The sequence below is a fragment of the Panthera pardus genome, unplaced genomic scaffold (genome assembly GCF_024362965.1).
Source record: "Panthera pardus isolate Hobbes unplaced genomic scaffold, ASM2436296v1 HiC_scaffold_13, whole genome shotgun sequence".
NCBI lineage: Eukaryota > Metazoa > Chordata > Mammalia > Carnivora > Felidae > Panthera > Panthera pardus.
Genome location: NW_026526688.1, coordinates 70,666,173 through 70,680,315, shown reverse-complemented (window position 1 = coordinate 70,680,315; position 14,143 = coordinate 70,666,173). Strand labels below are relative to the sequence as shown.

The following is a 14,143-nucleotide window of genomic DNA, read 5'->3' as shown; positions in this document are numbered from 1 at the left end:
GAAATCTGCTTTGTTTTCTAATATTGTATTATGTTGATCTGTGTATAATCAGCAACTAATATAGCACTTTACATCTGGTACATGAACAATGATTTTTTCAAAGCTTTTGAAGAATTAATAGAATTAAAGTTAGTTTTGATGTTTGGTAACCAATTAAAACTTACAGGTGGCATCTTTACAACAATAGAAAAGAAATGCTTTCAATAGTAATTGTTAGCCTTTTCACAGGGGTGATATAGCTATCTTGGTAATAATGTTAATAATACATATAATAAGTTAGCTAACTTTGAGTACTTCTTTGTTCCAGGTTTCATGCTTTAGGTACAGCATTTCATTTGATTCCTGTGAATAGTTTAGGATTAATTTTATTGACAAGGAATTTGAGGCTCAGAGAGATTAAGTGACTTGCTTTAAGGCACATAAAATATATATAATTCAGACCCATATTTGTCTGACTGTCCTGTCTTCAGGTCCCTGCCTTGATATCAGTTCGCTTGGCTACTTTTATCTAATCCTGAGTCTAGATTAGATGCCCTGTTGCAAACTATTTCCATTTTTATAGCCTTTTGCAAATTGTTTTATGTTTGGCTGATTGTCAGTGTAACTTACAATTATCTTTGAAGTCTGGGAGTACTCACAGATGTATCCTTAGTACCCAGAGTTTGGAAAAGAATATATGGTTAATAAATGATTTTTGAATTGAATGAATGAGCCAACCCATCACCTAGGGATTTAGGAGGAATTTAAGTAAACATTTTCTGAAAGTATAGAACGTACTCTGTAGCTAGATTCTCAAGGATGTTTAATGAAAAGAGAACTAACTTATTTATATAGCAGTCTCTGTGTTAATCTTTTAATTGATTATTTTATTGAATTATCACATTAGGGTATCGATATTCATGCTTTTTATATGAAGAAACTGAGCTCAAAGAGGTTAAGAAACTTGCTCAGGGTCAAAGCTAAAGATTCAGAGCTGAAATTTGAGTCAAGTACTTTATCTTTTCTAGCCCATGTTGACTCCATTATACTAGGCTTTATAATTTGGCTAATATAACTTCAAAAACACTATTTATGATGATATATAGAATAAAAAGGTGGTGACATTAATCATTTCTTGTATCATTTGTAATTTTGTAATTTTTTCCACAGATAGGTTTTATTTTGTCAAAACCCTCTGGTACTGTATAGGGCTATGCAAGGCTTTAATCAGCTTTCAGCTGGTTAAAATGCTTTGAACTTAATAATGGATATAAAGGTATAAGTGATATAAAGATATTCATGCATTGATGGAAATACTGTTTAGAGTTCAAGAAGGATTTGGAATAATGATCTTCACATGGAGAAACACTCTTAAAATTGCTATAAAATTTTTAAAAGAAAAATAATTTTGCTGTATAATTTTAGATGAACTATCCATACAATTTTGGAGACAGAATAGTGGAATATAGGATATGTGTATGTGTGGAGATTTTAAGGAGAATTCAGGTTACCCCAAACATTATAAGGTGGCTTCTTTTTAATTATGCAAAGTATGCTGAAGTTAAAGGTTGGCATTGCTTTCATTCCTGTCAGATATCTTGAGTATTATTAAAAATATTGATATAATATCATTGGAAATTAATTACTACAGGGCAAACCAGCATACACCCCAAAATGTAGTTGTTTTTAGTCTAGATACAGAATACCAATAGATCTTAATATTAGTATCTGTATAAATATATCTAACATTCTATTAAAATAAGAATACCTAATATTAGACTAAAATAAAGCATCTTGATTCTAAAAGCCACATTGGCAGAGTTGCTTAATTAACAGTGGCATCCAAATAATGCTGACAGTCTCTTGTCAGGTATATGACAATCCCTCAAATGATATTTTACTTTTCATCCATCTCTATTTCTGGCAAGGATTTGAGGTGTATAATAACAAAAAAAAAATGCAAGCAAATAATTGAAATAGGACTAAATGTGCAAGAACCATGCAATGATAGTCATACCAGGATATGAGAGATGAATTATTAATTCAGTTGGCTGTAGAATTTAGCCTTCACTCCTTAGCTGCCAGACAAAAAGAAAAACATGATGAGATACTTCAGTTTCACTTTCCTGTAATAGGAGGCATGTAAGAGAATCAGGAGAGCATTTTTAGGAATAAACTCTAAGGAATAGATTTATTTTTGCAAAGTGCTTAGAGTAAGTGTGCCTAGCACACAGTAAATGCCTATTGAATGATATAGTAATATATGTATAAACAAGTGAAAAATTAATAAATAAAGAAGAATTTATCTTGTGTATTTTCATATAATGGTCGTTGACCAAAATAAGAGGTCATGGCTTTAACAACATGTTTACAGAAGATAGATAGGCAACCTCATCTGGTTATTTTTCATACTGATCCTTGACAACAAGTTAAGGACATGTATTTTATCATGACATGTGAATGCACATTTTAAACATAGAAGTTTAAAGATGTGGTTTTCGATGAATTACCTTTTGACAAGACATAGAACATAAAGAAAGTAATAAAATAGCTTTAGGGTGTGTAATTTTAGAATACCAATAATTTTAGCTGATCATTTCAAGGGAGCTTTTTAGCAAATAATATGAAGTTGAATACTCATAAGTGCTCAAAGTCATGTCAAGTCTATGTCAACCATGCGCTTAGTGAAGGTAGCATAATTGTTATTTTATTAGAAAATAATTGAACCTAATGTGTATGCCTTTTAAAGGGGAGGGCCATGGATGTTTGCCTGGAATGGATAAAAACTTGGGGTGGGAAGAGCGTTACTTCTGCTGGAAGTGTCACCACATGATGGTGAGAAGCCTTTGTCTTGGATGAGTTTGAGTTATTTCTTGTAGTCGTGACAACCACAGTCAGATATAAAGCAGTTAAATCCCATTATGAATTTTAAGATATGAATATATTTTAACAAACAGTTTATGTAGCTGTGCAACATAACTCTTTGTTTTCTAGAGTCCTTGGCCTCCTTTATTCCCTCCTTAATTCCATGTTCATTTAATAAGATAAATGTTACCTTCCCCCCACTCCCGCCCCCAATGGTGCAGATAAGTTCAGTGTCAGCCTATATAATCTTTTTTTTTTAGTGTTTATTATTTACTTTTGAGAGAGGCATGTGGGGGGAGGGAGAGAGAGAGAGAGAGAGAGCGCGCACGCGTGCGCCAGCAGGGGAGGGGGAGGGGCAGAGAGCGACGGAGACACAGAATCCAAAGCAGGCTCCAGGCTCTGAGCTGTCAGCACAGAGCTCAACGTGGGGCTGGAACCCATAAACAGTGAGCTCATGACCTGAGCTGAAGTCGGATGTTTAACTGACTGAGCTACCCAGGCACCTTGCTTATATAATCCTTGGTTTATTTGCCTTGGACACTCTGAAACCATCTGCATATGATTTTTAAGAAACCATTTGTGTTATATATGTTGAAGCCTTTATAAACCTTAAGTTTAGAGTAGCTATGAGATATAGGTAGGTTAAATCTTATTTTACTCTCTGTACTTCAGTGTGTGGATATTGCTACTGTGTGCCTTTACCCTTCTACAATTACTATACAGTCTGAAGATCATATGAGAAAGTAAAATGTCTCAGATTGCTCCTTGCTTATGCTTTATTTTATATTTTACACATATGTAAAGCATGTACATTTATGTTTTATAGAAATCTATTAGGTCTTATTATTTAGTAAAAGATGATCTATAACCTCTTCCTAGTTAATTATTTTGGATTTTGATTTGAAGTTTATGATTTCATTCATTTTGATAACATCAAAAGACTATATGGATAGATAGTATTTTGTGAATTTTGAATGATTGAAAATAAGGAAGCTGAGGCCCAATGCAATTTATGCTTTGGACACTTTTGTGCACGTTCTGAGTATAGTATATATAATTAAAATCAAAAGGTGTGCGCATGATGCTCAATGTTAAGTTCGTATATACTAACAACCTGATTTGTGCTAGAACCCCATTTAACTGGCAGATAATAAAATGTATTAAGGTATTAAACTTGTTCCTAGTGCACATACTCTTAAAATCTATGTCTTGACATAATTCAATTTTTACAAAGTTTTAAGATAAAAATTTTAGGAGGTAGACAAAAAACTCAAGTAAAATAATCAGCTATTTAGTAGATTTCAAAACATTTTTCTACTATAGTTAAATAAAACATAACATTTACAAATTTTGATGTACCTGTTTTGCATCCAATGCAAATCTCATTTGACTATCTTAAATTCTCTCTGTAATCGTACATCTATGAATCTTCAAAGACAGTTTTTCTTTTTCCTTCTTAGGTAAACATATGTACATATGTGTGTTATATACATATATACATAATATTATATAATGTATATGTTTTATATACACATATATATTATTTTTGTAGTTTGCTAACTAGTAAAAGGCCAGGAGAAATATTTTTCTTTACTCTCCTTTTTTTTTTTTTTTTTTTTTAGCTTTATTGAGGTATAGGAGTAAGAGTCATTAAAGATGGGCATTAAGCATAAAGCAGTGAGTGTTGGAAAGGCACATTTCATAAGCAAAAAAGAAAAAAAATTATTTTAGGTATATTGACACAATATACACATATATTGATTAATAACCTGAAGCTTTTTTGTTGTTGTTTATTTTGTTTTGTTATTATTATTATTTTAATTTAAATCAAAGTTAGTTAACATACAGTGTAATGATGATTTCAGGAAAAGAATTCAGTAATTCATCACTTATGTGTAACACCCAGTGCTCATCCCAACCAGTGTCCTCCTTAACGCCCCTTCCCCATTTAGTCCATCCCCTCACCTACTTGTCATCTATTTTGAATTAAATTTTATTCTTTTTTTGGTGTGTTGGGGGGGGGAAGAATAATGGTAATATTTAGCAGTCTCAGGTTTTTATAACACCACTTACCCAACTGGCATAACTGGCATTTGTATAAAGGTAAAGCAATTATTGGTAAACTTATATTCTGATGTTGGAGCTAGCAAGTGCTGCTGGAATGTCTATAGAGACACAAGGGTCATTTTAGACTGCTCTTTTTATTTAGTGACCAAACTGTTTTGATCCTGGTTGACGTTACAAGACCAAAAATATTGGTGCTGCTAATCACTGAAACTCTTTTTATTCTGGTGCTGAGCATGTCTTTCAAATAGCAATAAACACCCACACGCACACATTTTTTTTCCCCCAGGACTATAGAGTTAACATCTTCTTGAGACAAAAATGGAACGATCCCAGGTTGAAGCTCCCTAGTGATTTTCGGGGTTCAGATGCACTGACAGTGGATCCCACGATGTACAAGTGTCTGTGGAAACCTGACTTATTTTTTGCAAATGAAAAAAGTGCCAATTTTCATGATGTGACCCAGGAAAATATCCTTCTATTTATTTTTCGTGATGGAGATGTTCTTGTCAGCATGAGGTACTTGTTAATATTTGTACATTTATACATGTATATATATATATATATATATATATATATATATATATATATATATTTTAAGTCAGTGTATCACAGAGAAACATGTTAAGCAACTTCTAAGACCTCTGTTTCTACTTTCAGGTTATCTATTACTCTTTCCTGCCCTTTGGACTTGACCTTGTTTCCCATGGATACACAACGTTGCAAGATGCAGCTGGAGAGCTGTATGTAAATGAGACCCAAAGTGACTATAGCATAAAATCTATATGTGACTATATGTTTAAAATCTGTAGACAATACATTCTACTAATATCTTGGATAACAATGATAAAACTGATGCTTTTGATTACAAATAGTAAAATAATTTATTTAGGAAAATTATAGTTATTCTTTTACTGTAATCATTACTAAGATAGATCCCTTTGGTACTAGTTTTACCTCAGTTATGTAGATGTACACTTCTAACTTCTTATAATTGCCAACTTCATTTCAAATTAGTATTATAAGTAAAGTAAATGATGAGGCACCTAGGTGGCTCAGTCGGTTAAGCATCTGACTTCAGCTCAGGTCCTGATCTCACTGCTGGTGAGTTTGAGCCCCATGTTGGGCTTGGTGCTGACAGCTCAGAGCCTGAAGCCTACTTCGGATTCTGTGTCTTCCTCTCTCTGCCCCTCCCCTGCTCGCGCTCTGTCTGTCTCTCTCTCCCAAAAATAAATAAACATTTTAAAAAGTAAGTAAAATAAATGAAAAAAAATTATGTCTTAACAACTGTTCTGCTGTTAAAATCACGTGTTCAGAGCAGAAAATTTGAAAACATTGAAAAACTGTCTCTAAATCCTGCCAAATAGTCATTTTCTTTGGATGTGTAAAAATTTTTTCGACAACATTGGAATTTTTGTGTTTCTGTGATCATATGTTTTTCAGTTTATGAAGGGTGCACTACATTAAGGTATAAAGTATATTAATTGAAATTATTATTGAAATGATTATTTACCTTTAAAATACATTAATTCACTATGATGCTTATCTTTTGAAAATAAAAGTGGGACATAAAACTTGAAAAATGAACACTAACACAAGGAATCCTTAGCCTGAATACCTATATACCGTGAGCTATTTCAGCAAAAAAAAAAAGAGTGATAGCCTTGGAAAATATCGTATATATACTTGCTAGATGATGTGCTTTAAAGTTACTTTGTGGTTATTTGTTGTTGTTTTAAGTGTACTGAAGTTTGATCCTACATTTGAACAATATCGGTTGCTTTCTAAGTATAAAATGGGATTTTGTAGATGTAAGTGTGTGTATGTACATTTTTGTGAATGTGTTGTACAGTGTATACCTGTGTGTCAATACATATTTGTGTAGAAAATTTTAACTATTTACATTCAAATCTATTACCCGATGCACTGAAATATTGCTTTGGAAAATCCATACACTTTAAGCGTTGAATGGTAGGCTACTCTATGCTGTAAAACCCTATAGGATCCTTGAATTGTAGCCATATTACCTAAGCCCAAAATGTGTGCTTCAGCCTGATGTAATACTGTCCACTTGAGAGGTTGTTTTACTGCTTTCCTGTGGCCATGCAACTCCTTCAGGGAAGTTTCTGGTCATGTCTTCAAAAATATAGGTGATTTCGTGCTTAAATGTTTTTTGTTTTTTGTTTTTTTTAATGTCCAGGTAGCATATTGTATAGTTGTGAATGTAGATATGCAAAAAAGCTAGAATGACTTATTCACTGCTCTTTATCAACGACAGTTCAGAATTTTGATATAGAGAAATGTGCTACTACATATGATGCCGTAGGATTGTAATTGCAATATGCTAAATATTTTAGCTTATTCTTTCTTTAAGCCAACTAATTATCTGTAAATTTGTGCTAATATTTTCATTAATGGCCATAAATTTTATCTCTTCACATTTTTAACAAAAATTTTATATAAGTAGGGCCTATGATCTTACCGTTGCTGAACTTAATAATTGGACTACTAAAATATTTAAAAGTATTAATAATCATATTCCAAACTAATATTTTTATTTATTTACTTTTGTTTATAGTTGGCTACACAACTGATGATTTACGGTTTATCTGGCAATCAGGGGATCCTGTTCAGTTAGAAAAAATTGCATTGCCTCAGTTTGATATTAAAAAGGAAGATATCGAATATGGTAACTGTACAAAATACTATAAAGGCACCGGTAAGTAATATTCTTTGAATTAAAGAAAACTAAGTCATATTTCAAAGATTCATTTTAATTTTAATATATGCTAGGAACAGGATAGAAAAAAACTTAGTTAAAAAGAAAGTTCAGTATTTATAAGTAGTTTATCATATATCCATATACTTAAATTACATATTTAAATCTTTCATAAAATTACATTTACTAAAGTTCTTAAAAAATTTTATTCTAGTTTTGCTTTTCTTTATGAAATTCTAGATAACAAGAGGTTTTCAATTTTTTATTTTAGTAATATGAACTCTCCCAAGCAATGGTTTGCTTAAGTATTGAAGAAACTCTGCTTCTGGCAAGATTCATTTTGGGGCCAAACATTATGGATTTGATCGATGTAATCCATATACATTTGTCTCTTGTCTTTTAGGCAGGTTTTAGGTGTTGGTTGAGCCATATTGTTAGTTTTACAAAGCACTGATCTTTATGCTGTGCAGGAATCAATAGCATGTCTAGGAAATAACTAGACAACAGTGAACACTCCCTGTATAATATTCTTGGCATACGTTATGGAGCAGCTAATTGCGAAAAGCACAACAAATTAACCTCATTCATTAAATTACCTCAAACTTTGCAGAAATAAAAATATAATACTAATCAATACTTTAATAATATGATTCATATTCAACCTTTGAGTCACAACTGATAGTTACAGAGAGTTTTAGATATTAAATATAATAACATTGTTTCTCTTAGTAAAATACATAAAAAGATGATTGAATTTTGATCATTATATCAAACTATTATTTCAAATTATCATTTCAACTTGTAAATTACCATACAATTTCTAATTTTCAGGAAGTAAACAAAGATATGATGAAGATATTCAGAAATAGATACAATAAAAGTTTAAATTTATTGCAACATTTATGTTGGCTTGCAAAAATAAAACATGTATAGTATAATTCTGTAGAATTCAGAGAGATCAGATGTTTGAGCAAAAATGCTGTCATCGTGACATCATCAAAGACAAAATATAATATTAGAAAAGGTAGAGTGAACATTTGCATATTTACAGTGCTACAATAAACGCAACACTTAAGCAACTTGGAGATAAAGTTAGTTTAAGCATGTGTTGTTTACTTTCACATAAGTTAACAGCTTATATAGCATTTATATATAAGGAGTTCCTTCTCTTATAAAGCTTATATATTTTAGAACGGGAGAGATAATAAGGAAGTGCACTGCGAAAGAATTTATGAAGGTTTTTAAAAGGAAAACCTGAAAGCTCTAAAAAATTTGACCACCAGAGTGGGAGAGAGCCAAAGCATAAGAGACTGTTAAAAACTGAGAACAAACTGAGGGTTGATGGGGGGTGGGAGGGAGGGGAGGGTGGGTGATGGCCCTCCTCCTCAAGGAGGGCACCTTTTGGGATGAGCACTGGGTGTTGTATGGAAACCAATTTGATAGTAAATTTCATATATTAAAAAATAAAAAAAAAGAAAGCACACACTGATACCTATAAATTGATCATGCAAAACAAACAAACAAAAAAAAATAAAAATAAATAAATTTGGGTGAAACTTATTGTGCAGCAATAAAAAAAAAAAAAAAAAATTTGACCACCAAAGTACTCAGTGAAGAACTCATAGATACACGGACTGCTAGATATGGAAGTGATCTTATTGACAATTCTGAGGCAGCTTCTTTATTTAACACATAAAATAACTGAAGAGCAGGGTGACTGAGTGAGTTACCGAATGTTCCAGGCAATTCGATGTCGGCGACTGCCCGAAGCATAGTGTCCCTCTTCTTGGTACTCACTCAAATTAAGGAAATGAGCTACAGTGTTTAGAAATGTTTACAGCTCACCTAGTAATGAAAAAAATAAGCTTGAAAGCCAAGAAGCAGCGTTTTGGGATTGTTGTGTAGAAGCACATACTAAGTACATAGCTCTTTGATTTCTTGCTGTATGTCAGGCATTATTTTAAGTAGTCTACAGGAATTCTGTATCTTAATCCTCACAACAATGCCATGACTTCGATACTTTTCTTCTCCCTATTTTACATGTTAGGACAATAAAGCAAAGACACTTATCCAGGTGAAGCACTGGAACAGTGAGTCTGGTATTGCTACCCTACCTGTGGAGTCAGTCCCATTATACACTGCAAATAGTTACCCACATCTAGATTATATGCTTAGCATTTCAAAATGAATAGTCTCTAAATTGTTTTAAGAAATTTGAAATAGACCCTAGTGAAATTTTAAATTTCATCTAAAGATGAAAATAAAACTGGTAATTTTATTTCTGATCTTATGTAATAGCATAAAATGATGACATAGCATTGAAAATCCTGGGATATTTGTTTTTTCACCTTTAAGCCCTACATCTTAAACCCTATATCTAAAAGTCTCCTTTTGGGGATGCAGCAAGGAATAAAGGCAAGATCCCTGCCCTTTTGTACATATGTATTCTAGTATAGTACACACATAAACAGAATAATTTATTTTAGTTTTAAGAAGAAAATAAGATGTGCTGGAGAGTAGTTGAGAGATTACTTCAGATTATAATAAGTAAAGATTTTATGGTATTTTTTGAATTATTATAAATAAGTCACTGAACTCTCATTAGCTACAGAAAATAACAAAAAAAACCCCCTTATTTCTATTTAAAAATTTTTAAAATGTTGTTTATTTATTCTTGAGAGAGAAAGAGAGAGAGAGAGAGAGAGCGAGCATGAGTGGGGGAGGGGCAGAGTGAGAGAGGGACACAGATTTGGAAGCAGGCTCCAGGTTCTGAGCTGTCAGCACAGAGCCTGATGTGGAGCTTGAACTCACAAGCCATAAGATATGACCTGAGCCAAAGTTGGACACTTTACCAACCAAGCCACCCGGGCACCCTCCCCCCCCAAAAAACTTATTTCTAACATCATAATAATTGTCATTTATTATGTTTCAGTAAGCATGCTTTATCATCAGTGTTTACATGAATCATCATATGACTATTAGTAAAATATATTTTAATATTTGGGTAATATTTAGAAATGTACTTAGAAATATAGAGCCTTCTGGGACGCCTGGGTGGCTTAGTCAGTTAAGCGTCCAACTTAGGCTCAGGTCATGATCTCGTGGTTCGTGGGTTCCAGCCCCGTGTCGGGCTCTGTGCTGACAGCTCAGAGCCTAGAGCCTGCTTCAGATTCTGTGTCTTCCTCTCTCTGTGCCCCTCTTCCACTCGTGCTCTCTCTCTCTCTCTCTCTCTCTCTCAAAAATAAATAAACATAATTTTTTAAATAAAAGAAATTTCTAAATATATGGGATGCTTAATAATGTAGAATAATGAAAAAGATATAGACAGCAACATATATAGAATGATGGACAATATGTTCTTTAACTTGTACAGAAATAATCAGAAATAATAATTTGGCTTTAACTTTATTAAAAGTTACAGTTTTTTATAATTGTAGATGTTACAAAGGAGAAATATATGGGAAAACAAGTATGAAAAATACTTAAATTGCAAGCCTAGGTGAATAATAATGAAATAAAACCCCACAGGAAATAGAAAGTAAATTGAATTTGCCAATGAACATTTATATCAATTAGCTGCCCACCTGCCTCTCATAAATGTAACAGTACTAGGAAAAGATCAAAAAAGATCAAGAAATGTTTCTCATAAAAGTTTATGGAGCAAATCACTATAATATCCAAGCATGTATTTTATTGCCAAATTCATCCAAGTCTTGGGAAGCTCCCCTAGTGGGTGCCTTCATAAAAGGAGGGGGTGGAAACTTGCTTCAGAGTACAGGGTTTCTGTTATTTAGGTTGCCAATTAAATATGATGGGATGGAATGCAAAAGTTCATTTTAAAGTGAGCAACTCCATAGTAAATTGTTGAAATATTTGTGACAATTCAGGTTACCTAAAAATATGCAGTAAGTGAGAGACTACTAAAGATAGAGAACAAGCCGAGAGATAATGGGTGGGGGGATGGGCTAGATGGGTGATGAGTACTAAGGAGGGCACTTGTGTTGAGCACTGGGTATTGTATGTAAGTGATACATCACTGAATTCTACTCCTGAAATGAATATTGTACTGTATGTTAACAGATTAGAATTTCAATAAAAATTTGAAAAGAAAAAACAATAAAAAAATAAATTTAAAAATATGTGATAAGCACATGTATGTCATTCCCTATCTCACATGTGCTAGGTAAATGTAAAATTAAATTGAGTAAGTGATGCTATTGCAAAGCCAGGTACTTTAGAACCACTTTTAAGAAGTACTGGGAGCCTCTTAATTGCAGAAAATGGGACTTTTAAAAGATTCTATTTTGGAAATTTTGCACATAATTGTTAGTTAGAAACATATGTTCTTGTTTGTCCAGGCAGGAAGTTAAGATGAGTGGTGGGGAACAGAAAAGGGAGGGAGGTTTCATTATTTGACCTTTTGCATCTTTTTAAAACCTATGCACAATTTAAATTAATTGCCTGGTTTTAATGAAATTAAAATTACAAAAAGAGACAAACATTCTGCATTTTTTTTTTGTTTTCTGATATAATATGGAAGCATTTGGCATAAGTAGAATTTACTGCAGTTCAAATCAACTCTTTATTTTTGTTACATATTTAGCCCTAATATGTTTCTAATCTCTCAGAGGTGGCGATGATTATAATTCACACTGGGGAAAAGATAGGGTTCTAATCTAAGTTATTTAATAAGAGGACGTGAATAGCTATTCTTTTATTTGACATTCTTTAATTGTGCACTATTGCCGTAAGTACCATTAATGAATAAAAATGAAGATTGTTCTAGTGCCAGAAGTGTATATATCCTTCCTAACTAGGAAAATCAGATAAATATTTCTTTTAAAATTTAAAATAGTAAAAAGCAATATTGTCCTTTCCCCACAATTATTTAATGTGTTCATTTATCATTCATTTATATATTTCCACATTTTAAAATAACAAGGTTTAAGCTGAACACAACTGGAGATATTTTAACTTTTTGGCATTTGCACATAACCTTGCTTTTGTTTGAATGGCTAACGACAATTTTATCAAAATTAAGCACTCTAGGCATTAAATATTATATTTAATTTGCTAACTGAAAGAACTAAAGCATTTAAAAAAATAATCTCAAACATCTAGAAGTGTGTCTTCTATTCCAGTGCTAGGAGAATATTTTGTCACTTATTTTGTTTCTCAAGTCAGCAAAGGCTATTATGAGGCTGCCCATAATTTGTGATTAATCCGGGGGACTAGTAGTGTCATGGCATCTCTAGAATTATGCTGTAATGCAATTTCTGCACTTGTCTCCGCTTGTGAAAATGAGGTCCTCTGCCTCATAAAGCATGCTTGAGGGTCTAGAGTGGAGGAGAGAATTGAGAGGAACGTTGGATATTTGCCCTTTATAATTTTTTATCTACGTAGATTGAAAACACATATTTCTTATTGCTGCTAGCATTTACTTCCAATACTCTTAACTTTTAAGGTTTAAGTACGCATAGGAGTTATTGTAGACTGCCATACTTTCTAGATAAGAAGTGGTACATGTAGCTGAAAAATTATACTGACAATGCGTAGTCGTGGAGTGTTTCTTTTTAGACTTGTTCCACTTTGATTTACTGCTCCCTATGTGACTCCTTTAGATCAGTTGCTCTGAGAGGACCCATGGGTAATGAAAAGTTTAAGTTCATTGCGAATTCTCTGAACAAAGACTTAAAAGCTGAGATGTTGACATAGTGGCACAGCATGTGGTATCTATTTCTCGATGCCATAATAAAGTTGTGAAAGGTCAGGTGAGACAGGTCCCATAATGTCAACCTTTCGCGTCAAATGAATTATATATTTATAGAAAAAAAAATCTTTTTCTGAGTTTACTTTGTGAAACTGCCTCAAATGGAAGTGACTTACAATTTATAGGTACATCGTTGATTTTTGCAGTTGCACGTGGGTGAGCACCTCATATTTCTAACATGTTTGTTTCTGAAAGGGTACTACACGTGTGTGGAAGTCATCTTCACCCTGAGGAGACAGGTCGGGTTTTACATGATGGGTGTCTACGCCCCCACCCTGCTGATAGTGGTTCTCTCCTGGCTTTCCTTCTGGATCAACCCGGACGCAAGCGCTGCCAGAGTGCCCCTGGGTAAAGCGTTCTGTGCTTCTCTCTCGATGTCTGATGTGGGTTATGTCCTTGCCTAACTGTGTAATCAACTATTTTCAAACAGAACTGTAGAATTGAAGGCAACCTTTTTCTTTTCTTTTTTTAGACTTCCTTCAAAACTTGACATTGCACTGTATTTTCTCAGTGTTTATGCAGTCAATAATTAAACTAAGTTTTTTTCTTCTTTCATGTCTTTGGGTATTTTAAACAGCTGATCTGTCTAACTTTGACTCTTGTGAAATAATTATTAAGAAGTGATTTCCACAGGTAACTAAAGTCTAAAAGCCGCAATAGTGCCAGACTTAAAAACAAAACTATATTGATGGGAATCTTTCTCAGTGATATTTTATACTATCTCATGCTCTTCACTGGGGAATGAC

The 14,143-nt window shown here is 33.0% G+C and overlaps 1 protein-coding gene across 2 annotated transcripts in view; it reads left to right on the top strand.

Moving 5' to 3' along the window:
* The window catches only part of GLRB (glycine receptor beta), a 95,977-nt gene that overhangs the window by 53,718 nt on the left and 28,116 nt on the right, over window positions 1-14,143 (top strand). For both annotated transcript variants that reach the window (XM_019441159.2, XM_019441161.2), the window contains exons 5-8: window positions 5,198-5,427; window positions 5,569-5,651; window positions 7,487-7,627; window positions 13,593-13,745. In XM_019441159.2, the coding sequence (XP_019296704.1) occupies window positions 5,198-5,427; window positions 5,569-5,651; window positions 7,487-7,627; window positions 13,593-13,745 (607 nt within the window). The remainder of the gene's footprint in view (window positions 1-5,197; window positions 5,428-5,568; window positions 5,652-7,486; window positions 7,628-13,592; window positions 13,746-14,143) is intronic.